Raw genomic sequence first — 26,102 nt, forward strand, 5'->3', positions numbered from 1 at the left:
CAAGATCAATAGCAGGAGGGTCTGGCCTTCCCTCTCAGACTTCAGAGGCCCCAAATCCAGCCTGAAAGTCCCCTCTAAGGATATTTCCTGGTGGGGGTGCACATTTCTTTGACCTTCATCCATGAAGAAAGTGATGGTTGTCACCAAGAGCAACCTTTTACGCGTTTCAAAAGCACTTACAGAAGGAAAAGCAAGTGATTCTGAAAGATCAGAGCATTCCAATTTTCTATTCAAATTTGGAAGTAGAGACCAGGCCTGAGTCTCCAGATGGCTGTGAGGGCAATGTTGGAGGCAGAATACTCAACTTGTGGCTATGGTCTCAGATGGGTGCCCTGTGGCTCAGGGGTCACTCCAGCAACATCTGCATTCTCAATTATAACATGTTTTATGCAGTTTAGTGGCATTAGTGAACAGATTTTCACACTCCTGCAATCATGGGTAGCTGATATTAAAAAACTAATTGTGAAATGCTATCCAATAAAAAATTTAATTTATATGTAAAAGATAGTCACATGCTCAATACCATTAGCCATTAAGGAAACACAAAGCAAAACCACAATGAGATACCATGTCACACCCACTAGGATGATAGGATGACTGTAATAAAAAAAGACAGACAGATGATAACAAAGTTGGTGAGCATGTAGAGAAATTGAACCTTCACACACTGCCAGGAGGAATACAGAATAGTGCAGCCACTGTGAAAAACACTTTGGTGATCCCTCAATTAGTTAAACATCGAATTACCATATGATGCAGTAGTTTCTCTCTTGAATATATACCCCAAATAATTGAAATATGTTCACACAAAACTTGTTACACAAATGTTCAGGACAGCATTATTTATAATAGCCAAAGAGTGAAAATAGTTCCAAATGATGAGTTTATAAACAAAATGTGGTATATCTATACAATGAAATATATTATTTGTCAATAAAAGAAATGAAGTACTAATACATTCATTATGGATGAACTTTGAAAATACCACAATCAGTGAATGAAGGCAGTTAGGAAAGAGCATGTATTATAGGATCCATTTCTAGAAAGGTCTACAATAGGCAAACTTACAGAGCAGAAAATAGATTAGTGGCTGCTTAGGTGGGAATGGGCATTGACTGCTAATTGACATGGGCGTTTCTTTTTAGTGTGGAACAAATTGTTCTAAAATTAGACGACAATGATGGCTGTACAATTCTGTGAACACACACAAAAAAGTTGATTTGTACACTCTAAGTGGTGAGTTGTATGATATGTCAACTATATCTCAGTAAAGCTGTTTAGAAATAGTCACAATGCAAACATTTCTGTTAATTGACGTCCAAAGAGTCATATTAAGATTGGTCTGAGGTGATGGCCATTCTAATAGACATTTTTTGGCAAAGTTTTATAATTTACAGTAAAAAATGTAAATTTACGTATTTTACATCAATATGTAAATTAATTCTCACAGCTACATCATGAGGCAGGTTTTTCATTATCGTTCCCTCTCTTGGATGAGAAATTTCAGGTTCAGAAAGGTCCCCTTCTCTATTCAGAATGGAACAGTCACTCCTCGCACAGCCAAGGCTGGAACTCAGGCTTCGTGATCCCAAATTCTGTGATCATCTCCCTATACCAAGCACCCTGCCCTGGTGATGGCACTCCAGAAGGGAGAGAGAATATGAAGGTCAAGGTTGAAGGCCTCTTCATTTTTCTGTCTGATTCAAAGTAAAATATGTGACATTTTCCATCTGTGAACTGATGTTTCTGCACTTCTCTTTGGTTCTTTGGGCAACCCCTGAACACTCCATGTGCGAGTCAGCATCTAATGGGTGTGATTTCTTAAAGTCTGAAAACATCATCTTAGAAATCCCTTCCTCCTTCCCTCAAGCCAAACTGGGGCCAAACTCCTTGAATGATGTGTGATTCACATAATTCCCCATTAATTGTGATGCCTTCAGATAGGAGCTGCAAATTAAAGAAGACCATGAAACTCACCTTGTTTCAATTTCTTCTTATGTAAAATTCCCTTCACCCCACCACAGGTCACCGGAAGCAAAGGAGCCTTAAAATCCACAGTTTCATCTTTGTGCTTTCTTGAAGCTGAAAGAGAGGATTTCTTCATTCTGTTTCACTTTGCAAAGGCACATCCCCCCTCCCTCCCTACTGAGGTAATTCCTAGAAAGACACAAGGGATACTTAGGAAATTCTATTCCAAAAACCTCTAGAGTTTCAAAGTCTTTCTTCCAAGTGGCATTTTTGATCCATAATTACAGAATGTCTACCCCAATTTCACCTTTCAAATTTCATACAAAACAGAATACTTTAGCAGAGAACTTAGACTTCAGTAAACCTGGTTTAACTTCTAATCTAGTAAGCTCCACTGATTCTTATATGACAATGAAACGCAGTTGCCGTCACTGTTCTGACAGGAGCTCTCCAGCTATGCTGCTTTGCTGCAGGTAGGTAGCCTTAGATGAAGCCAGAGATCATATTCAATCTCCCCATTTAAGCACTGACGGGGCAAGCAGGGAGAGGGTAATGATAGGATAACCTAATGGAGATGATGTCTGCCTTCTATTTTTGTTCTCTGCTTTAGTTCATTTCTCCGTCCTGTCAGCATTCCCTGTAGCTGAGAGAAGAGCTCAGGGAGCTCTAGAATAATCTGAAAATTATATGGGGTGGCAGGTGGGGGACTGGAGACCTGATTTCACAGAGAAGGGGGTGTAAGGTCTTCAAAGGAATTCCAGGAGGGTAAGCAGTGAATCTTTCCCTTCCAACCAAAGATGTAGGGCCAGGCATAGTGGCTCATACCTATAATCTCAGCACTTTGGGAGGGTGAGGCAGGTGGATCACTTGACGTCAGGAGTTCAAGACCAGCCTGGCCAACATGGCAAAACTCCGTCTCTACTAAAAATACAAAAATTAGCCAGGTATGGTGGTGCCCACCTGTAATCCCAGCTACTTGGGAGGCTAAGTCAGGAGAATTGCTTGAACCTGGGAGGTGGAGTCTGTAGTGAGATCACACCACTGCACTCCAGTCTGGGCAATAAAAGTCATGATAAACAGGGGAGCTGTCCTTCGTCCTGAGACAAATTTTTAGAAAGGCAGACTATTAGGACTGGGATGGACTAATAAGAAAGATGGTTGGCCTACCTACAGAATGGAAGAAAATTTTTGCAATCTATCTCTCTGACAAAGGGCTAATATCCAGAATCTACAAGAAACTTAAAACAAATTTACAAGAAAAGAACAACCCTATCAAAAAGTGGGCAAAGGATATGAACAGATACTTCTTAAAAGAAGACATTTATCCAGCCAACAAACACGAATAAAAGCTCATCATCACTGGTCATTAGAGAAATGCAAATCAAAACTACAATGAGATACCATCTCAAGCCAGTTAGAATGGTAATGATTAAAAACTCAGGAGACAACAGATGCTGAAGAGGATATGGAGAAATAGGTACGCTTTAACACTGTTAGTTGAAGCATAAATTAGTTCAACTGTTATGGAAGACACTGTGGTGATTCCTCAAGGATCTAGAACCAGAAATACCATTTGACCCAGCAATCCCATTACTGGTTATACCCAAAGGATTATAAATCATTCTACTATAAAGACACACACACATGTGTGTGTTTATTGCAGCAGTGTTCACAATAGCAAAGACTAGGAACCAACCCAAATGTCCATCAATGATAGACTGGATAAAGAAAATGTGGCACATACACACCATGAAACACTATGCAGTCATAAAGAATAATGAGTTCATGTCCTTTACAGGGACATGGATAAAGCTGGAAATCATCATTCTCAGCAAACTAACACAGGAACAGAAAACCAAACATCATATGCTCTCACTCATAAGTAGGAGTTGAACAGTGAGGACACATGGACACAGGGAGGAGAACATCACACACTAGGGCCTGTCGGGAGTTGGGAGCTAGGGGAAGGACAGCATTAGGAGAAATACCTAACGTAGATGATGGGTTGATGGGTGCAGCAAACCACCATGACACATGTATACATATGTAACAAACCTGTACATTCTACACAGGTATCCCAGAACTTCAAGTATAAAACAAGAAAAAGAAAGAAAGATGGTTGGCCTAATTCATGCTCTTGCTTTCCAGATGAGAAAACTGAGACAAAGAAACTCAAGTGATCAGCCTAAGCCCACACAAAGAAGAAGAAAGTCTTAGGACACAGATCTCTAATCACAACTCTGCTTCACCCTTAGTGTACAACCTGTGGCTTTCTGTGTAGCCAGGGGAAGGTCAGCTAAATCACTTATGGGTTATACCCTTTGTATGGCAATGACTATCTCCAGCCTTGAAATTTATCATTTCAGTGAAAGTAGCACTTTAGTGGCCCCCGGGTCCCTGGGGTCTGGTTGTAGATCAATCACCAACTTACTTCCTTCTTTCCTTGACACATTTTGGAAAATGACTAAATAGGATAAATTTCTCACTAGTTAGTACAACTTCATAAAACAATTAAGGAAATGGGCTTATTACTGAAAGTACAGTGTACTGCACAGGAAATTAGATGTTTAGTTATTGAAAGCACATTCTTTTTTTCTTTTTTACCTCTTGATCGGACTCTTTTCTGTGGAGCTTTGTCACTCTGAGTGAAGTGGGTTCCAGGTTTGCCTCTCTTTCTCCCTGAGAAAGCAGAACAATATAATTACAGTCATTTATGAGTATCTGTGTTACACATATTACAGCTTTTCAAAAATTCCATTTAAATGTAACTTTCCAAAAGCCTGTTTAATGTATAAATACAAAGATTTAAACCCTAGCCTTTAAGGTATGAAGAATGAGATAGCTAATATTAGGGTCACTTTATATTTCATTTTCCTATTCTGATATTAGGATATTAGGAAAAAGACTAATTGAAATCAGTATTTCACATATATCTCAAGCAAAAGCATAAATGCTTCATTCCATATTTTGAAGGTTGATTTCATATTTCATTTCAAATATATATAATTGAAATATATATGGCATATAATACATGTTAAACAGCTACACATCCACTAATTTATTTAATCTTTGCAAAATAAAAATGATCATTACGGTCATTAGAGAAACTAAAATATTCAGAGAAAATTGAGACAAAACTACAAAATTAAGCGAAGGCATTTGGGTTTCTCTTAGCAGAGACAAAAATAAATGGCAGTTCTGTGAGTTAAGGGAAACCCTATTAGGTGTTCCATAGGTGAGATGTATGCTGCACATACCACATGGAGGGACGATATTCATACCTTTGTGCTGAAAGTAAGAGTAAATGTGACCAGGGCTTTGTCCACATGACTTTGGAAAAAGAAATATTGGGATTTAAGAAACTAATCAGAAGAAAATTAACCATGAGGAATGGGTAGAATTGAGACTTCCACAGCCTTCATTCCAAATGGTAATTAAGGATTGACATGGCAGATGCTGCGGCCAATGAGGTTCTCCCGTGTGCATGTTAATTGGCTGTGGGTGGGCATCTCAAGGTTTACTATCGTTCAAATGTGTTTTATTTTCCAAGGCAGGAAAGCAAAATGTTCTTTCCTTCTTGTGTTGGATGTCCACCATCCAATGACCACCATATGGGGGTGCTGGTCAGGATCATGTAGGCCCATGAGGAAATATTTTCCAGCCTACTCATTCCTAAGTACTATAAATGCTAAGCATATCATGAGCATATTAGGCCACCAAAGTAAAAAGGAGCAACCAGACCCAAAGTGGACCTATGGCTTGGAAATGAGAGTTTCATGGGCAAAATTGAGAAAGTCCCAAGCAAGTAGGTTGAGTTGAGCACCCACATCCTAGGACAATGCATTAGTCCATGTATGCAACCATAGAAAGAGTTAGTGGAACTGATGACACCAGGTTCAGCCTTTCACTCACATGCAGGTTGTAGAAGTAAAGCTCTATTTTCAAAATAAGTCAAGCTGTGATGCCTGACCCCTCTCCTTCCCTTGCAGGGCAGTTGATGAAAGCATCTCATGGAAGAAAGAGCTAGTGATTGTGCATCAACACTTGTAATTTCATTTCACGGCTGCACCTGTCAGGCAAGACACCTCCACCCTCTGATCTCACTCCTCTCTCTCACCTCGCCAAATCCTGGATAGGACCAAGTCAACAGCTATGGAGTAGGGGTAGGGCCAAGAGAGAATAAGAGAAGACACTGACCATGTCACCCCCAACTATATGTGCTCCAGACTAAGGCTTGCCCAGGCTGAAGGAGGGAAGGTGCTTTATTGTTTTTGGTTTTGGTTTTTTTTTGCCTTCATCATGAAGTCTCCGTTAATTCTTTTTTTTTTAATTATATTTTAAATTCTAGGGTACATGTGCACAACGTTCAGGTTTGTTACATATGTATACATGTGCCATGTTGGTGTGCTGCACCCATTAACTTATCATTTACATTAGGTATATCTCCTAATGCTATCCCTCCCTCCCCCCACCCCACGACAGGCTCCAGTGTGTGATGTTCCCCTTCCTGTGTTCAAGTGTTCTCATTGTTCAATTCCCACCTATGAGTGAGAACATGTAGTGTTTGGTTTTCTGTTCCTGTGGATGCTGGAGAGGATGTGGAGAAATAGGAACACTTGTACACTGTTGGTGGAACTGTAAACTGGTTCAACCATTGTGGAAGACAGTGTGGCGATTCCTCAAGGATCTAGAACTAGAAATACCATTTGACCCAGCCATCCCATTACTGGGTATATACCCAAAGGATTATAAATTATGCTGTTATAAAGATACATGCACACATATGTTTATTGCGGCACTATTCACAATAGCAAAGACTTGGAATCAATCCAAATGTCCATCAATGATAGACTGGATTAAGAAAATTTGGCACATATACACCATGGAATACTGTGCAGCCGTAAAAAAAGGATGTGCTCATGTCCTTTGTAGGGACATGGATGCAGCTGAAAACCATCATTCTCAGCAAACTATCACAAGAACAGAAAACCAAATACCTCATGTTCTCACTCATAGTTGAGAACTGAATAATGAGATCACTTGGACACAGGAAGGGGAACATCACACACCAGGGCCTATTGTGGGGTAGGGAGAGCAGGGAGGGATAGCATTAGGAGATATACCTAATGTAAATGATGAGTTAATGGGTGCAGCAAACCAACATGGCACACGTACACATATGTAACAAACCTGCACGTTGTGCACATGTACCGTAGAACATAAAGTATAATAATAAAAAAAAAAATGTATTGACCTGTAGGGCAAAGGGAAAGCGGCACAAACTTTATCTTACCCCTAATCTTGGAAAGGCCTTTCAGATTCACGTTCGCCTTCTTTTCATTCAAGACCACCTGGCCATCTGCTTTGCTGTTTTCTGGGGTTAGGCAGGGGAAAATGTATTAATAGAACTGGGCAGAAAAACTGACAGGCTGGACCAAAAGCAAGTGAGGGAGTCCTGGGTTTCATTCTGGATCCCCTTTTTTCAGACACTCAGACAAGGAACCTCAAGCAGGTGTCCAGAGCATTTTCTGCTTTTGAGATTGTTGACTTTTAAGTTACACACAGGATTTAATTGTACATTGAAGTCTCTTAGAATTTGTCTACATACACACAGACTTAAATGAAAATGTTATAATGATTCAGTCCAAACAAATTTTCAATTTGAAAACAGCCATTCTTAAAATGCATGCAGTCCCTTTTTTTTTCTTCCTAAACAAAGCTGTCACATCCACCAACCAGGCAGCCACATCAACTGGCAAGATTGGTAAAAAGTAACGATTTTCAATAGGACTCTAAAATCTTACTATTTTAGATCCACTGATTCAAAATTGACAGTCATTTAGAAAATGAGACTTAGCCTTTATCGTCTAGAAGAAAGGAAGTCCTCAGACCATGACTAAAATAAATTTCCAAGATTTCGGGGCCTGATTATAAAGAACATATGTATTTACAGGAAATTCAGAAAATACAATGATATGAAACATCACCATCTGGAGATAGACACGGATGAGGATGGCTATCTCCAGATGATGATTTGTGCAAAAATATTCTCCTAGTCTTTTCTTTTTGCATATGTTACTTTTTTAATAACACTTTTTCATTAAAAATGTTGGAGATTTATAATATTTTAACATACATATATACATTTGAAAACCACAAATAAAAATATAAACATCGCCTCTATTACACTGACCAAATGTAACCACTACATATATTTTTATGAATGAACTGTCATCCACTTTTCTATATTGATGTCTCTTTATATGTACAGATAAATAATTACATGTGCATATATCAGGATACATAAAAATATACTTCAGAAGTATAAATTTCACATAAAATATGGTTATACTTTTTTTTTTTACAATTGTGCACACACAGAGATACACCCTGATTTCTTCATTTAGTCCTCTTAGGAATGTCTTTCCAAGTTAATAAAAATTTCTTGAGCTAGGAAAGAAAGTCATACTGAGGATGATAACATCTCCTTATTAACTGTGGGCCTCTGGACTATTACATGCATGAGAAAACCATTTTGTTGAAGCCATTGCATTCTCAGGCCTCTTTGTCACAGCCTGTTAGTCTACATCCTAACTGATACAGGAGGTACAGAACTCTCCTGGCCCTCGGGAACTGCAGGCCTTCAAGAATACAATGGGCAGTGCCCTAATAAACTCAAAAGCTGTAACGACTTCACTTTGCCTGCTTACCATGTTGTTGGACGTTTTTCTGCATTCTCCTTCTTACTCTGGTCCAGCAATGCCCCCTCTTTTTTCCTTCAAACCAAAGAGAATAAAGTTAATTATGCAGCGGTATAAATATAATTATTTGAGTTTTATATGCCAGTAAGATTAAAGATTTTTTTTCATACTTTGGTCCACAGGAATGGGGAAAAATACTTTAGGATCAGTGTAGCAATGTGGTGGTTGAGTACAGAGTTATATTTTACCTCTGCATGAGCCTTGGGCCACGGGCTTGGGAGAGACTATAGGAGATGACCTTCTTTGAAACAAAATTTTTAATAGAAAATTAACTCTTGCTGGCACCTTAGAGTGAATGATAACTGCTGTTCCATGTTCCTTTTTCAAGTGTTTGTTGTGTAAATGCAAATGCGCAATGAGAAGCCATCCTCCTTGAAGCCTTCTCACTATAATATTATGTTATAAATAATATTCTCACTATAATATTATGTTATAAATAATATTCTATATTGGAAGTTGGGAGATATTCTGAACTTGATGTGGAGAGCTTTCATTATGTAATTACATACTCATTATAGAATCCCTATATAATTTCATTAAATAATCGCAGCAGTGCCTGCACACTGTCAGGCTGCAGAGCAGCTGACTCCAGGAATGCTATTGTGACCCCAGAAACTCATCAGTGTCCTGAATCTGGCTGTCTGGACCATTTATAGTCTGATGTACCCTTTATCAGAAAAGTGACTCCACAGTGCAGTGATTTTCTGACTGTCCCTCATCTCCTCCTGTCTGCACACTGTGGGAGGGCAGTAGGCTCACTGAAGGGAGCAGCCCCCAGAAAGGGATCATCTCCTTCCTGGATAGTGACCAGGACAGAAGTGGTGGGGATTGCAAGTGTTCTGTAGACCTATCTTGAAGATTCAGGATTCTGTTGTGACCATTCCTAGGGATGATGCCTCATCCTTTCCCCTACCAGCCTGGTGGGTATGGCCTTGAAAGAGCCTAGGGATTCAGATTTAACTCCAGACACACTTTATGAAAATGCTTTTTTTTTTTTTTTTTTTTTTTTGAGGCGGAGTCTCGCTCTGTCGCCCGGACTGGAGTGCAGTGGCCGGATCTCAGCTCACTGCAAGCTCCGCCTCCCGAGTTTCCGCCATTCCCCTGCCTCAGCCTCCCGAGTAGCTGGGACTACAGGCGCCCGCCACCTCGCCCGGCTAGTTTTTTTTGTATTTTTAGTAGAGACGGGGTTTCACCGTATTAGCCAGGATGGTCTCGATCTCCTGACCTCGTGATCCGCCCGTCTCGGCCTCCCAAAGTGCTGGGATTACAGGCTTGAGCCACCGCGCCCGGCCGAAAATGCTTTTTTCTACTATCTAATTTTGTAGATGGAAAGTCTAAGTGAGAAAAGGAGATGATTAGGATAAAAAATGAAGGTACAGCCACTGGAATGGTATAGCAGATTTTGCAGCGGTGAAGCAAGAGCAAAAATCCAGACATCTAAAGAGGTATGGGAGAAAGAGGAGCATCGGTGATATCTGTCTTTCCGAAGAACCCAAGGATCCTTTGTCCAGAAGGAAAACACCCTGCTCCAGTGCTCCCACCTCTGAGAATGCTGGGTCAGCCTCTCTGCACCAGCCATGAGACGGCAGAGGCTGGGTCCAGCTTCTGAGGTCCCACATAGAACCCTCTAGACATTGTCCCTACCACTATTCTCAGTCATTTGTTAGAGGGGAGCTGCCACCTAGTTGGTGTCATGGACAAATAGGACAGATTGGACAGACTGTCCTCAAGCAGTCCCCCCCACATGCCCACCCTCTCCCTAGCCACACACACAAACAAATCAAGGATGAACAGAACTGGGAACTCCAAGGCTTAGAGCCAGCCAGGAACCATGTAGGAGACACTGTTCACCTTCCCCCTTACTAATGTACATACCACTCAGGGAAGCCCAACAATTGTGTACACTTCCCTTCTGGGAGCCCCACGTGTGCCCTGGGGATTGTACTTCTTGTATGAAAGCCAGGCACTAATTGCCTCCCTCATGTAAGGACTTGTACCTTAGAGGTGGTCATAAGGGACCTAAATTGTTTACAGTTTATGAAATATGTGTGTGTACGGGTGTGTGTGTAGATATGGGGTCTCGCTATGTTGTCCAGGCTGGTTTTCGAACTCCTGACCTCAAGTGATCCTCCTGTATTGCCTCCCAAAGTACTGGGATAACATGAGTGAGCCACTGCACTGGGTCAAAATTTGTTAAATGTTGTAGGAAAAAAATTGAATAGATGTAGACCCATGGGTCCAACTAATCAGAGTGACTGATGGGGTAGTGTCTTCACGGGGAAATTTGCCAGAAGCAAAAATGTGGGGTGAATTTGGTGGAAGGCCATTCTCCATGGCATTTCTACATGCCTCAGAGTATCACTTCAAGGATATTTGAATAGCAAAGCAGTCTTGGAAGCTGAGGATCATGTAGCCTCCAGATTATAGAGCAAATGTATCCCTGACCAGTATAAAATAGACAACATCTCCCTCCTTAGACATTTTCCAGAGGAGATGCCTCCAGAAGAGATTTGCTTAAGATTCTTCTGCTGCAGCATACACCTGTGAGTGCAGCATCCACCTGGGCTTGCTCTGCACCATCCTTTTCATGGGTCTTGGGGGGGAAGAACTGATGTGTCTACCCTATATCCCAGCAATTTTGTTCCTAGGTATTTACACAAGAGTTATGAAAAAACAGGAAGATTCCTACAAGAATGTGCTCAGCAGAGTTTTCATAATAGCAAAAAACTTAAAAAACTCAAGGTGTCCATGAATAGAATTATAAACAAAATTTGGTATATCCAGATGTACACTACTTAGCAATGAAAAAGAACAAACTACTGAGACATCCAACAATATGGATGAATCTCAAAAACATGCTGTGTGAAATAAATCCCACTCTAAAGAGAATATGCTATAAAACCTTATTTATAGAAAGTTTTTAAAAACCCAAATTATCATAGTTAAAAAGAAGAGTAGTGATTGCCCTGATGGGTAGTGGGTGAGATATACTGGACAGGGCATAAGGAACCTTTCCAGGTGATGGTCATGTTCTGTATCTTGATACGAATTTTGATGGTGCAGAAAAACGCAGTTATAAGAACTCATCAAATGGTATACTTAATACTTGTGCATTTCATTGTAATTTTATCTTAAGAAAATCATTCTAAATAAATATTGAACTCTAGTTAATGATATACATGCCAACGTATTTGAAGGGGAAGAGTGCTAATATCTGCAGCTTTGAAATGTTTCAAACTTGACCACTGGTTAGTGAGTGGATAGAGAAATGCATAGATGAATAGAAAAGTGATAAATCAGGAATGATACAATGTTAATTGTGAATCTATGTGAAAGTATATTGATGTTTAGTGTACAATTCTCCCAAGGCTTCTGTATGCTTAAAATTTTTGTGATTAAATTTTAGGGAAAAAAAGCTTTTAGAGAGAAAGGACAGAATATTTACCAAGAAGTTACAGTTAGTTACAATAAGAAAATAATTTTTGGCCGGGCGCGGTGGCTCAAGCCTGTAATCCCAGCACTTTGGGAGGCCGAGACGGGCGGATCACGAGGTCAGGAGATCGAGACCATCCTGGCTAACACAGTGAAACCCCGTCTCTACTAAAAAATACAAAAACTAGCCGGGCGAGGTGGTGGGCGTCTGTAGTCCCAGCTACTCGGGAGGCTGAGGCAGGAGAATGGCGTAAAAACCCGGGAGGCGGAGCTTGCAGTGAGCTGAGATCCGGCCACTGCACTCCAGCCGGGCGACAGAGCGAGACTCCGTCTCAAAAAAAAAAGAAAATAATTTTTATCAGCCACACCATAGATTCCAGAAAATAATATAGTAATCACTTTACTATACTGAGAAGAAATAAATTATTGACCTAGAAGTTTTAATGTAGCTAAAAAGTTCTATCAAAGTAGAGACAAAGTTGTACATCTAACACTTAGAGCGTTTACCACTTAGAGATCACTCACTAGAAAAAACAAAGAATTTACTTCAGCTAGACAAAAAGTGAAACCGAAGAAAAAGAACAATGGTGAGCATACAAAATAATTTTTTAAAATTAAGTAAATATCAACTGTAAAAATGATAATAGTTTCAAAATTTATAGTTAAAAATAAAATATTAAACAATAGCCAAAATGGTAGAAATGGGGTGTTCAGTTTGTAGTGAAACCATGATAAGCTCCTTGTCATCTTTTGGGATTGGGGCATAATTTAAAACATTACAGAAATTTTGTGTTTAATTTCTAAACTAGCAGGGAGAAAGGGGAGAATATATAGTTTTATACCAATCCATTAGAAAGCAGGAAGGAGGCACGAAAAACACAAATAAAGAATGGTCAACAATACCACAGAAGATTTAGGTCCATATACATCTGGAGTCTCAATAAATGTAAACAAATTTAAATTTACCTATTAAGAAGCTAGGATTATCAGACAAAATTACAAAAGGTAAGTGCAGTTACAAGAGACATAAAAGAAAGCTGAACAAGAGGGCATCACATAAAGTGAGTGAAAAATATTTTTAAAAAACCATAAAAGTTTGCATAACAATGTTAGTACTCGGCCAAAGAGATTTTAAGGCAAAAGCATTAACAGGGATAAAGCAGAATGCTGTATAATGACAAAAGAAAAACATCCATTGAGAAGTTATAAATCATGAATAGCCTCAAAATATTTAAAGTAAAGCAACAAAATAAAGAGGAATTGGCAAATATACAACCATGTGTGAGAATTTAACACATTTGTATGCAAATCTGATGGAGCAAATAAAATTTAAATTACTATGGACACGAATTTAAACAATAAAGTTGTGCTTGATAAAAAAGATACACGTGGAGTGAAGCCAGAGCCTAACAAATAGTTTAAGTGTACATTATTCTCAAGGGGCAGAAAACATTTACAAACATTGACTACACATTAGGTTGCCAAAAAACACCTTAGTTTAGGGGTGGTATATGCCTGTATTGCCACTTATTTGGGAGTCTGAGGCAGGAGAATCACTTGAGCCCAGGAGTTTAAGGCCATCCTGGAACACACAGTGAGGTCCCATCTTTTAAAAAACAAACCAGCAAAAAACAGATCAGCTGTTGTCAAGAACCAGAGAATGGAGAGAAGAATACAAGTGGACTTTGGGGTGATTGAAATGATACATGTCATGATTGTGGAGGTATTTACATAACTGCACACATTTGTTAAAACAAATTTGATTATACCTTAAGGTGATGAATTTGTTTTATGTAAATTATAGTTCAATAAAGCAGAGAAGAAAAGTGGATGTGTGGAACATCTACATGAAGAAAATTCTGTTATTGGTGTCCTTATCAAAGATTACTTGAACATACATGCATGAGTTTATTTCTGGGTTCCCTATTCTATTGCATTGGTTTATGTGTGTTTTTATGCCACTACCATACTGTTTTGATTACTCTTGCTTTGTAACATAGTTTAAAATTAGACAGTATGATGCCTCCAGCTTTGTTTCTTTTTTTTTTTTTTCAAAATTACTTTGCCTATTTGGAGTCTTTTATGATTTGATACAAATTTTAGGATTCTTTTTACCTATTTCTGTGAAAAATGTCATTTAAATTTTGATAGAGATTTCATTGACTCTCCAGATCACTTTGGGTAATATGGACATTTTAACAATATTCTTCCAGTTCTTCAACATGAGATATCTTTCCATTTATTTGTATATTTTTCAATTTCTTTCATGAATGTCATAGTTTTCAGTGTGCAAATATTTCACCTCTTGTTAAATTGGTTCCTATTTTATTCTTTTGCGGCTATTGTAAATGGGATTGTTTTCTTAATTTCTTTTTTGGATAGTTCATTGTTAGTGCAGAGAAACACAACTGATCTTTGAATCCTGCAACTTTACTGAATTCATTTGTTAGCTCCAACAGTTTTTTGATGGACTTTAGAGTGTTTTCTATGTAGAAGATCGTGTCACCTGCAAACAGACAATTTAACTTCTTTCCAATTTGGATGCTTTTTTTTTTTCTTGCTTACTTGCTCTGACTAGGACTTACATCACTATACTGAATACAGATGTCAAGAAGGGGCATTTAATCTTGACAAGGGTGCCAAGAATAAATAATGGAGAAAAGATAGTCTCTTCAATAAATCGTCCTAAGAAACTGAATATCCACAAGCAAAAGAATGAAATTAGTAGCATTTTATCACAGTAGATCCTCTCAAATCCTGCTGCTGCTTTATCGACTAATATTTTCTAAATCCTTTGTTGTCATTTCAACAATATTCACAGCACCTTCACCAGGTATAAATTCCATCTCAAGAAACTGCTTTCTTTGCTCATTCATAAGAAGCAACTCCTCATCCACTCAAGGTTTATCATGAGATTGCAGCAATTCAGTCACATCTTCAGGCTCCACTTCTAATTCTGGTTCTCTTGGCTGTTTCTGCCACATTTGCAATTACTTCTTCACTGATGTCTTGAACCCTTCAAAGTCATCCATGAGGATTGTAATCAACTTCTTCTAAATTCCTGTTAATGTTGATATTTTGACCTCCTCTCATGAATCATGAATGTTCTTATGGCATGTAAAATGGTGAATCCTTTCCAGAAGTTTTCCAATTGACTTTGCCCAGATTCATCAGAGGAATCACTATGTATAGAGACAGTTATAGCATTACAACATGTATTTCTTAAATATTAAGACTTGCTAGTTGAAATTACTCTTCGATCCATGGGCTGCAGAATGGATGTTGTGTTAGCAGGCATGGAAATAACATTAATCACCTTGTACATCTCCATCAGAGCTCCTGGATGATTAGGTGTACTGTCAATGAACAGTAAAACTTTGAAAGGAATCTTTTTTTCTGAGGAGTATGTCTCAACAGTGGGTTTAAAATATTCAGTAACACATGCTGTAAACTGATGTGCTGTCATCTGGGCTTTATTCCAATTATACAGCACAGGCAGAGTAGACTTAGAATAATTCTTAAGGGCCCTAGGATTTTCAGAATGGTGAATGAGCATTGGCTTCAAGTGAAAGTCACCTGCTCCATTAGCCTCTAACAAGAGACTCAGCCTGTCCCGTGGAGCTTTGAAGCCAGGCATTGACTTCTCCTCTGTAGCTATGACAGTTCTAGATAGAATCTTCTTTCAATGGAAGGCTGTTTAGTCTACACTGTAAATCTGTGGTTTAGTGTAGCCAACTCCATCAATGACCTTAGCTAGAGCTTCTGGACAACCTGCTGAAGCTTCTACATCAGCATTTGCTGCTTCGCCTTGCCCTTTAATGTTATGAGACAGCTTCTCTCCTTCAACCTCAGGAACCAACATCAGCTAGTCACAAACTTTTCTTATGCAGCTTCCCACATCTTTCAGCCTTTATAGAATGGAAGAGAGTTTAGGCCTCACTCTGGATTAAGGTTTGGCTTAAGGGAATGTTGTGGCTGGTTAGATCTTCTATCCAGATCACTCATACTTTCTCCATATCAGCAATAAGTCTGTTCCACTTTCTTATCATTCATGTGTTCACTGGAGTAGCACTTCATAACTTGGCTAATTGTTTGCTGCAACAGGCCTAGTTTTCAGCCTATCTTGGCTTTTGACATGGCTTCCTAACTAAGCCTCATCATTTCTAGCTTTTTATTTAAAGTGAGACACATGTGACTCTTCCTTTAACTTAAGCCTTTAGAGGCCATTGTAGGATTATTAATTGACTTAATTTCCATATTTTTTTTTGTCTCAGGAAAGAGGACAGTCCAAGAGAGGGAGAGAGACTGGGGAACAGCTGGTCAGTGAAGCAGCTGAAACACACACAACATTTATTAGGTTTGCCATCTTATACGAACACAGTGTGTGGTGCCATAGACAGTTAGAATAGTAACATCAAAGATCATTGTTGTTACTGTTCATACTACCATAACAGGAATAATAATAATAATAAAGTTTGAAATCTTGCGAGAATTACCAAAATGTAACAGAGACACAAAGTGAGCACATGTTGTTGGAAAAAGGGCACTAATAGACTTTTTTTGACACAGGGTTATCACAAACATTCAATATGTAAAACTCACAATATCCTCAAAGTACAATAAAGCGAAGTGCAATCAAATGAGATGTGCCTGTACCACAAAGAAACCTAAAAGAATAACATCAAATATGACAACACACATAGGTGACATTCAGTATATGTCACATGTAAGTATTCCTGTTGTCCTAAAGCATGGGGAAAAAAAGACAACACACTGGCAAAATATAAGTTCCAAGCACTCATAGAAGAAAAAATAAAAATGGCCAACAACAAATGAAGAATGCTCAGCTGCACCAAAAATGAAAGCAATGCAAGTTAAAATAGGAATGAAATAAAACTTTTTTACAGTTAAGTTGGCAAGATATTAAATGTTTATAATATCTACTGCATGTTATATTGATTTAAAGAGAAATGTAACGGTTTAAATGTATTCATTTAGATATATTATTACATAATTCTAAATGTGCTAATAAAACATAGAAAAAAATGGAAATATGTACAGCAAAGTTTATAGGGAATATGTATTTTAAAATCAGGATAAAAAACAGCATAAAAGTGTAAGTAATTTGAAAAAATATAAATTGTTTAGAAGATCGAATATAACCATATCGGGTAAATTTTTTTTTTTTTTTTTTTTTTGTCTCATGAAAGGTATTGCTGCTGTAATAAATTACCATAAACTTAGTGACCAAAAAAATCACAAATTCATGGTCTTATAATTCTGTGGGTTGGAAATCTGACATGCACCTCACAGGGCTAAAATCAATCAAGGTGTCTGCAGGGCTTTGCTCCTTTCTGGAGGCCACAGAGGAGATTTTTCCAGCTTCGGAAGGTTGCCCACATTCTTTAGTTGATGGACCCCTGCATCCATCTCCACATCCAACTCTATTCTCTGACCATTCTTCCATAATCACACGTCCCTCTCTTGACAGGAGGATATGTTCTCTGACTTTAGGGGCCCATGTGATCTTACCTCAAGATCCTTAACTTAATCACATCTTCAAAGTCCCTTTTGCCATGTAAAGTAACAAATTATAGGTTCTAGGAGATAGGACATGGACATCTTTGTTTCTCTTGGTACAAAACCCTCAAGAATCTTATGGATCTCCTGCATATATCATGGGGATTTCCTCCATCAGACATGAAGCTTCCCCACAGATCTTTCCTAGAAATTCACACATCTATTTTTTTTTATACTTTAAGTTCAAGGATATATGTGCAGGTTTGTTACATAGGTAAACATGTGTCATGGGTGTTTGTTATATAGATTATTTCATCACCCAGGTATTAAGTCTAATACCCATTAGTTATTTTTCCTGATCCTCTCCCTCCTCCAACCCTTCACCTTCTGATAGGCCTCAGTGTGTGTTGTTCCCCTCTATGTGTCCATGTATTCTCATCATTTCATTACCACTTATAAGTGAGAACATGTGGCATTCGATTTCTGTTCCTGTATTAGTTTGCTAAGGATAATAGTCTCCAGCTCCATCCATGTCCCTGCAAAGCACATGATATTCTTTTTGTTATGGCTGCACAGTATTCCATGGTGAATATGAACCACATTTTCTTTATCCAGTCTATCATTGCTGGACATTTAGGTTGATTCCGTGTCTTTGCTATTGTGAACAGTGCTGCAATAAGCATACATGTGCATGTGTCTTTATAATACAATGATTTATATTCCTTTGGGTATATACTCAGTAATAGGATTGCTGGGTCAAATAGTATTTCTGTCTTTAGGTCTTTGAGGAATTGCCACACTGTCTTCCACAATAGTTGAGCTAGTTTACACTCCCAGCAACAGTGGGTATAAGCATTCCTTTTTCTCCACAACCTTGTCAGTATCTGCTGTTTTTAGACCTTTTAATAATAGTCATTCTGACTGGTGTGAGACGGTATCTCCTTGTAGTTTTGATTTGCATTTCTCTAACAATCAGTGATGCTGAGCTTTTTTTCATATGATTGCTGGCTGCAAGTATGTCTTCTCTTGAGAAGTATCTGTTGATGTCCTTTGCCCACTTTTTAACGGGGTTGTTTTTCTTACAAATTTGTTTAAGTACCTTATAGATGCTGGATGTTAGATCTTCATCAGATGCATAGTTTGCAAAAATTTTCTCCCAGTCTGTAAGTTGTCTATTCACTCTGATGATAGCTGCTTTTGCTGTGCAGAAACTCTTTAGTTTAATTAGATCCAATTTTTCAATTTTGGCTTTTATTGCAATTGCTTTTGGCATCTCTGTCATGAACTCTTTGCCCATGCCTATGTCCTGAATGGTATTGCCTAGGTAATCTTCCAGGGTTTTTATAGTTTTGGGTTTTACATTTAATTATTTAATCTGTCTTGAGATAATTTTTATATATGGTGTAAGGAAGGGGTCCAGTTTCAATTTTCTGTATACAGCTAGCTGATTATCCCAGTACCATTTACTGAATAAGGAAACCTTTTGCCATTGCTTGTTTTTGTCAGGTTTGTCGAAAATCAGATAGTTGTAGGTGTTTGGACTTATTTCTGGGTTCTCTCTTCTGTTCCACTGGGCTATGTGTCTGTTCTTGTACCAGTACCATGTTGATTTGGTTACTGTATTAGTCCATTTTCACACTGTTGATAAAGACATACCCAAGACTGGGTAATTTATACAGGAAAAAGAGTTTAATGGACTTACAGTTCCATGTGGCTGGGGAAGCCTCATAATCATAGTGGAAGACAAGAAGGAGCAAGTCACGTCTTACACGGATGACGGCAGGCAAAGAGACAGAGCTTATGTAGGGAAACTCCCCCTTATAAAACTATCAGATCTCATGAAGACATATTCACTATTATGAGAATAGCACAGGAAAAACCGGCCCCCATAATTCAACTACCTGCCACTGGGTCCCTCCTACAACACTTGGGAATTGTGGGAGATACAATTCAAGATGAGATTTGGGTGGGGACACAGCCAAACCATATCAGTTAATGTAGCCGTATAGTATGGCTTGAAGTTCGGTAGCATGATGTCTCCAGCTTTGTTCTTTTTGCTTAGGATTGCCTTCGTATTCAGGCTCTTTTTTGGTTCCATGTGAATTCTAAAATCATATTTTCTAGTTATGTGAGGAAAGTCAATGTTAGCTTAATGGCAATAGCATTGAATTTATAAATTGCTTTGGGCAGTATGGCCATTTTAAAATGATATTGATTCTTCCTGTCCATGAATATGGAATGTTTTTCCATTTGTTTGTGTCATCTCTCATTTCTTTGAACAGGGTTTTAGTTCTCCTTGTAGAGATCTTTCACCTCCCTAATTAGCTGTATTCCCAGGTATTTTATTCTTTTTGTAGCAACACACATCTATTTTTGATTTCTGCTGAGATGGCTGAGGGATTCAAGAGTCACATGCCTCATCTCTTCAAATAACTTTTTATGTGAATGAATAATCTGACCTTTCACTACTTCCCAGGGAACTTGCAAAAAGTCTTGGTTGTCTCTACCAAGCACACGTCCCTGACAATGAATCTCCTTATTTTATCGTGTTTTTTGACCTGGATAGGCTGAGAATTTTCTAAATCATCAAGACTTCATTCTTTTTCATTTAGCAGCTCTTCCTTCAATATACCTCTTCCCTCTTGCATTTTACTATAATTAGCAAAAGATACCACAACACACCATGATCACTGTATTTGGAAATCTCCTTAGCTATAGATCCAGAAAGTTCTGCTTTTCACATGAGTACAGGACAGGCCACTATATAATAAGGAGGCCTTTTCCACATCTTTCTTATGTCCTTCTGAGCCCTCACCAGTAACACAGTTAACCTCCATATTTTTACTAACAGTCTGCTCATGATGATCCAGGTCTTCTCTAATGCAATATAGACTTTCTCTCTCATGTTATTTACTTCCTTCTCAGCCCTCACTAGCACAGTCTTTAGCATTCATGTTTCTACTAAGAACTACTCAGGGCAATATAGGCATAAAACTCTGGCATTAAAAACATATTTGTAACACCAAAAGCAAGTAAATTCTTATTTATTCTTACTTTTTTTCCTCTTGGGTTTTCCCAAAGTAGAGTTGTTTCCAATATCCACAGTATCTAGAAAATAACAAGTTGTAGTGAGGAAATAGAAATTAATAAATAAAAGTTACAGATTTTAGGACAATTTATACTACAGAAGGCTTGAGTTTATAAAGACGTTTAGATACTCATTCCTCTCTTTCTTCTAGAGGAATCAAAAACTACTGAACTGAGAACTAGGAGTCTAGGATGGGCCCTGGGTCTTCTATCAAAAATATGTGTTGGGCTAAGAAGAGTAGACCTGCTGTCTTTCCTCCTGACAATTAAATACCAGGATTAGTTGTCTTTTGAGTGTGGCCTTTCTAAGTTGTAGCAAAGTGACACTATTATCTACCAGCAGAAGTTCACTGGGGTATCCTGGGCTTCATGGAAGATTGGGTGTAACTTAATATACTAATGCAATCAACAAGATAACTGCATTTCAAAGAGTACACTTCTGTGACATCATCTATGTTTAATCAGCAGAGTCCATCCTCTTAAATATTACTTTATAGCGATCTCTTGCCTCCCTGCAGTTCCCCAAAGGCTCAGCTGAACCAAATGCAAAGAATAGGATTCTGGACAGACTAGAGCACCTACCTCCACCCTACTGGAGGTCTGTGGGGCCCACTGAGCCACCCCCATCCCACAGCCCTCAGATAGCCTTACCCATTGTGCCACATGCTTGATCACTTTCCATCTTTACTTCTGGGCCTCCTGGCACCTCTTCTGAGAAACACATGACACAGGAACACTTCTCATTTTCATATGCTGATTGCTCTGCTCCTGGGCCAAAATTGTGATCCATGAAGACTTTCAGTTTGACCCAGTGACTCCCTTTTCTGTACCCTTGTTGCTCCTCCTTCTTTACTTTTTCCTCTGAAATCTTCTCCTTTCACTGCTCCTCCTTATATTTGACCCTTCCTTTAAGTCTATTTTTTCTCCTCTTTTTTCTCTTTATCAGAACTCTGTTTCTGTTTTCACTATTTTCAAGTCATAATTACCTGATACATCATCATGTGGCAGGCTACAAGCAAGCTCTTCTGCTTCTCCTTCTTCATTCATTGGGTGATCTTCTAGTTCACTAGACACTAATGAGAAACAAGAAAATTACTGTCCAAGGATCCTGACACAGTGACCAGAGAAGAGTTTCTAGTTCTGTCATACTGCAAACTGATATTCTGAGCTAAGATGAACTGTTCTCTGGAAAAAAATATACTTGCTCCAATAATCACATTTGACACATAACAGAGCCACGCTCTCCCCACGTTATGCACCTCATCCTCCTTTTTTCTACTTTTATTTTCATACTTGTAGTACTGAGAATAAAGCAAGAAAACTCTTATCACTCCAGAAAATACTACTGTTCTTTGACAATAGTAAAAAGCAGCTATTTAAACTCATCCCAATTGGCCACTGACTACTTACATCACTAACCATATTTCCGAAAGCGAGCCCATCAGTGGCAGTTCTACATATCTGAAGCCTAGCCGTCAGCAACAGCCCCCTCCACAAAGCCTGCATTGATGGCCAAATGCTAAATTACTCATAAACACTCCTGTTTCTGAAGGTCTGGGGTCCCTAAACAATATGCTTCCTAAAACTCTATATAAAACCACAGCTTCGGCCGGGCGCAGTGGCTCAAGCCTGTAATCCCAGCATTTTGGGAGGCCGAGACGGGCGGATCACGAGGTCAGGAGATCGAGACCATCCTGGCTAACACGGTGAAACCCCGTCTCTACTAAAAATACAAAAACTAGCCGGGCGAGGTGGCGGGCTCCTGTAGTCCCAGCTACTCAGGAGGCTGAGGCAGGAGAATGGCGTAAACCCGGGAGGCGGAGCTTGCAGTGAGCTGAGATATGGCCACTGCACTCCAGTCTGGGCGACAGAGCGAGACTCTGCCTCAAAAAAAAAAAAAAAAAAAAAAAAAACCGCAGCTTCCTTTTCTATAGAGACTGTCTCTTATAAGCACAGGGCCTCCTCCCACCAGATGCCTTGCTTGGTAAGGAATAAATCAGCTTTTAGTTTCAGTTAATGAGTAGTAGCCTAGCCCTTCAAATATTGGAGTTCCTGCCAAGATAATCTTGAAGATTCTTGCTGGGGAGTGTCCTATGGGGCCCTTGGATCCACAAGCATGAATCTCAGGCCACTGTGTCCATCTCAGGTCATTTTTCTGACCTACTGCCAAGTGAATCTTTCTCAAAAGCAACTTGAACTCTGACTTGTTTCATTGAGCTCTTAGTTCTGAATTTATCTTATTTAAAGATGGGCAGGGCATACAATTAGATAGAATTAGATATTTTGGGTTGGAAGTATACCACTTAGCAAACATTTTCTCAGTTAATGTGCTTATTTATTCACTACTTCATCTACTGTTACCTTTCTTTTGTCTTTTTCTTTTTCTTTTTTTTTTTTGAGACAGAGTTTTGCTCTTGTCGCCCAGGCTGGAGTGCAATGGTACAATCTCGGCTCACTGCAACCTCCACCTCCCGGGTTCAAGTGATTCTCCTGTCTCAGCCTCCCAAAGTAGCTGAGATTACAGGTGCCCACTACCACACCTGGCTAATTTTTGTATTTTTAGTAGAGAGGAGGTTTCACCATGTTGGCCAGGCTGGTCTCGAACTCCTGACCTCAGGTGATCCACTCACCTCGGCCTCCCAAAGTGCTGGGATTATAAGTGTGAGCCACCATGCCCGACCTCTTCTGTCTATTTTTAAAAAGTCTTATCTCTGCCGGGCATGGTGGCTGACGCCTATAATAGGTCATATTACAGGCAGATTGCTTGAGCTCAGGAATTCTAGACCATCGTGGGCAACATAGCAAAACCCTACCAAAAAAAAAGTCTTATTTCATGTGTGTTTGTTCCTGATTTTCCTGTGCTTTCTGAATGTTAGAAGATAGTGATCCACAGCAAACAGATGGTGGCCAAGGTCTGCTAAGTCCTCAATTCAAGCCAGCCCCCAAAACTAATGGATGTGGGTCCATTGGACAGTAGCGAAACTGTGCAAAGATGTTTGGCCACACTTAATCTTGAGTCCCTCATCAAAACCTTCATGAGAGCACCTAGTGTTTTGTCAATTTGTGAAAGAAAATCACTTTGTTTAGTATGTAATCTGGAGTCAACTACAATCATGTAATTAATCGTATGTTCCCTTTTCAGTTACTGCTTCATTCATGTGGAACACACCACTCACACTTATACTGAAACATAGTGAGCCGGGCACGGTGGCTCAAGCCTGTAATCCCAGCACTTTGGGAGGCCGAGACGGGCGGATCACGAGGTCAGGAGATCGAGACCATCCTGGCTAACACGGTGAAACCCCGTCTCTACTAAAAAAATACAAAAAAAAAAAAAAACTAGCCGGGCGAGGTGGTGGGTGCCTGTAGTCCCAGCTACTGGGGAGGCTGAGGCAGGAGAATGGCGTAAACCCGGGAGGCAGAGCTTGTAGTGAGCTGAGATCCGGCCACTGTACTCCAGCCTGGGCGACAGAGCGAGACTCCGTCTCAAAAAAAAAAAAAAAGAAAAGAAACATAGTGGCCTCTTTGACAAATGGTTCACTTCCTCTTTATACTTTCATCATGATTCTAACTCTTGTACTTTTCTTAATAACTGGCAACATTTTCGCTAAAATGACTCTGGCTTACGATGGGGAAGTTTTGTCATGTCCAAAGTAAGTAACACATTTGGTAAGTAGATCTTATAAAAGAAGACAAAAAAATCACCAAATGTTCCCACGTCTCAACCAGTAACCTGTTACTTTCAGACCATTATCTGAGGAACACTCTTTTCAACAAAACCTCGGCCGGGTGTGGTGGCTCAAGCCTGTAATCCCAGCACTTTGGGAGGCCGAGATGGGCAGATCACGAGGTCAGGAGATCGAAACCATCCTGGCTAACACGGTGAAACCCCGTCTCTACTAAAAATACAAAAACTAGCCGGGCGAGGTGGCGGGCGCCTGTAGTCCCAGCTACTTGGGAGGCTGAGGCAGGAGAATGGCGTAAACCCGGGAGGCGGAGCTTGCAGTGAGCTGAGATCTGGCCACTGCACTCCAGTCCGGGCGACAAAGCGAGACTCCGCCTCAAAAAACAAATAAACAAACAAAAAAAACAAAAAAAACCCCACAAAACCTCTATAAATGTAATAGGCAGGGATCTATTCTGCAAATGGAACCACCAGATTAAAGGTTCAGAAGAAGGACTAATTTTAGAAGCCCTGGAAAATTCTCTGACACATGATCTATGTATAGTTGACCTGAACATTAGTATACCTACACTGTGCATGATTTGAGATCTGCAAGCAATAAACAAAATAGGTTTACCTCACTTCCCTGTACCTCCTAACTGGATTACTACAATCTCTTCAGTCTCATCTAAAGCCAAAATTTTTAATGTATTTATGTTCAGCGTTGTTTAATGTCTCATTTGATACATATTATTTGCTTAGGAAAATCAATGGCTCATCTGGACAGTTATTTTCTAGGAATTTCCTTGATGATAGGCAGAATTCTAAGATGGCCCCAAATATTTCTTTCCCTAATCCTGAGGACTGTGAACATAATGAGATATTACTTCCATAATTACCTTATGTGATATGGCAGAGCTGGCCTTAAGAAAGACTAACAGAGTGGATCTGGTCTAACCATATGAGCCTTTTAAGAGCAGGAAGTTTTCTCTAGCCAGCAGCAGAAGAGGAAGTCAGAGATTCAAAGAATGAGAAGGAGTCCACACAAGATTGCTGGCTTGCAGATGGAGGGGCAATGTATTAAGGAATATGAGTGGCCTCCAGGAGCTGAGAGTGGTCCGTGACCGACAACCAGTAACAAAGCTGTGACCTCAGTTCAACAACCACAAGGAGCTGGATTATGTCAACAACCTGGGTGAGCTTGATTGCAAGATTTTTCTCAGAGCCTTCAGATAAGACTTCAGCTGGGCTGACATCTTAATTTCAGCCTAGGCAGACTCTAAGCAGAAAACTGACTTGAGCTCACCCACACTTCTGCTGGCAGGAGTGTGAGATAACAAGCAGGTATTGTAGTAAGCCACTACATTTGTGGTCATTTGTCATGCAGCGATGAAAAACGAACACAATGAAAATGCTCTCCCAAGTTTTAAATACGACCTAAGGGATACAAAGCTCATACATGCATCTTCTCCAATCCAAGACATAGGTCACCTCTATCATACTCTATAGATCTGGATCTTTCTTAATCTATTCATTGAGTTGGGCAAAAATGGACACAAAACTTCTAAGGAAAAACTCCAATTCTGTAAAACAAACAAAATGAAACAAAACAAAAACTAGGCTATTTTCTCAGCCATAGTCTATTGGCTGAGGAAATAATATTATATAAA

At 39.4% G+C, this 26,102-nt stretch overlaps 1 protein-coding gene across 14 annotated transcripts in view; it reads right to left on the bottom strand.

Moving 5' to 3' along the window:
- Positions 1-26,102, bottom strand: part of SP140 (SP140 nuclear body protein) — an 85,972-nt gene that overhangs the window by 19,921 nt on the left and 39,949 nt on the right. For all 14 annotated transcript variants that reach the window (XM_033229915.1, XM_033229912.1, XM_033229918.1 and 11 more), the window contains 7 exons: positions 21,755-21,841; positions 21,420-21,536; positions 20,736-20,789; positions 8,679-8,744; positions 7,262-7,342; positions 4,573-4,647; positions 1,978-2,082 (listed from right to left, as the gene is read on the bottom strand). In XM_033229915.1, coding sequence (XP_033085806.1) covers positions 1,978-2,082; positions 4,573-4,647; positions 7,262-7,342; positions 8,679-8,744; positions 20,736-20,789; positions 21,420-21,536; positions 21,755-21,841 — 585 coding nt within the window. The remainder of the gene's footprint in view (positions 1-1,977; positions 2,083-4,572; positions 4,648-7,261; positions 7,343-8,678; positions 8,745-20,735; positions 20,790-21,419; positions 21,537-21,754; positions 21,842-26,102) is intronic.

Source organism: Trachypithecus francoisi, unplaced genomic scaffold, assembly GCF_009764315.1.
Source record: "Trachypithecus francoisi isolate TF-2019V2 unplaced genomic scaffold, Tfra_2.0 Lachesis_group13, whole genome shotgun sequence".
In the NCBI taxonomy this organism is placed as follows: Eukaryota; Metazoa; Chordata; class Mammalia; order Primates; family Cercopithecidae; genus Trachypithecus; species Trachypithecus francoisi.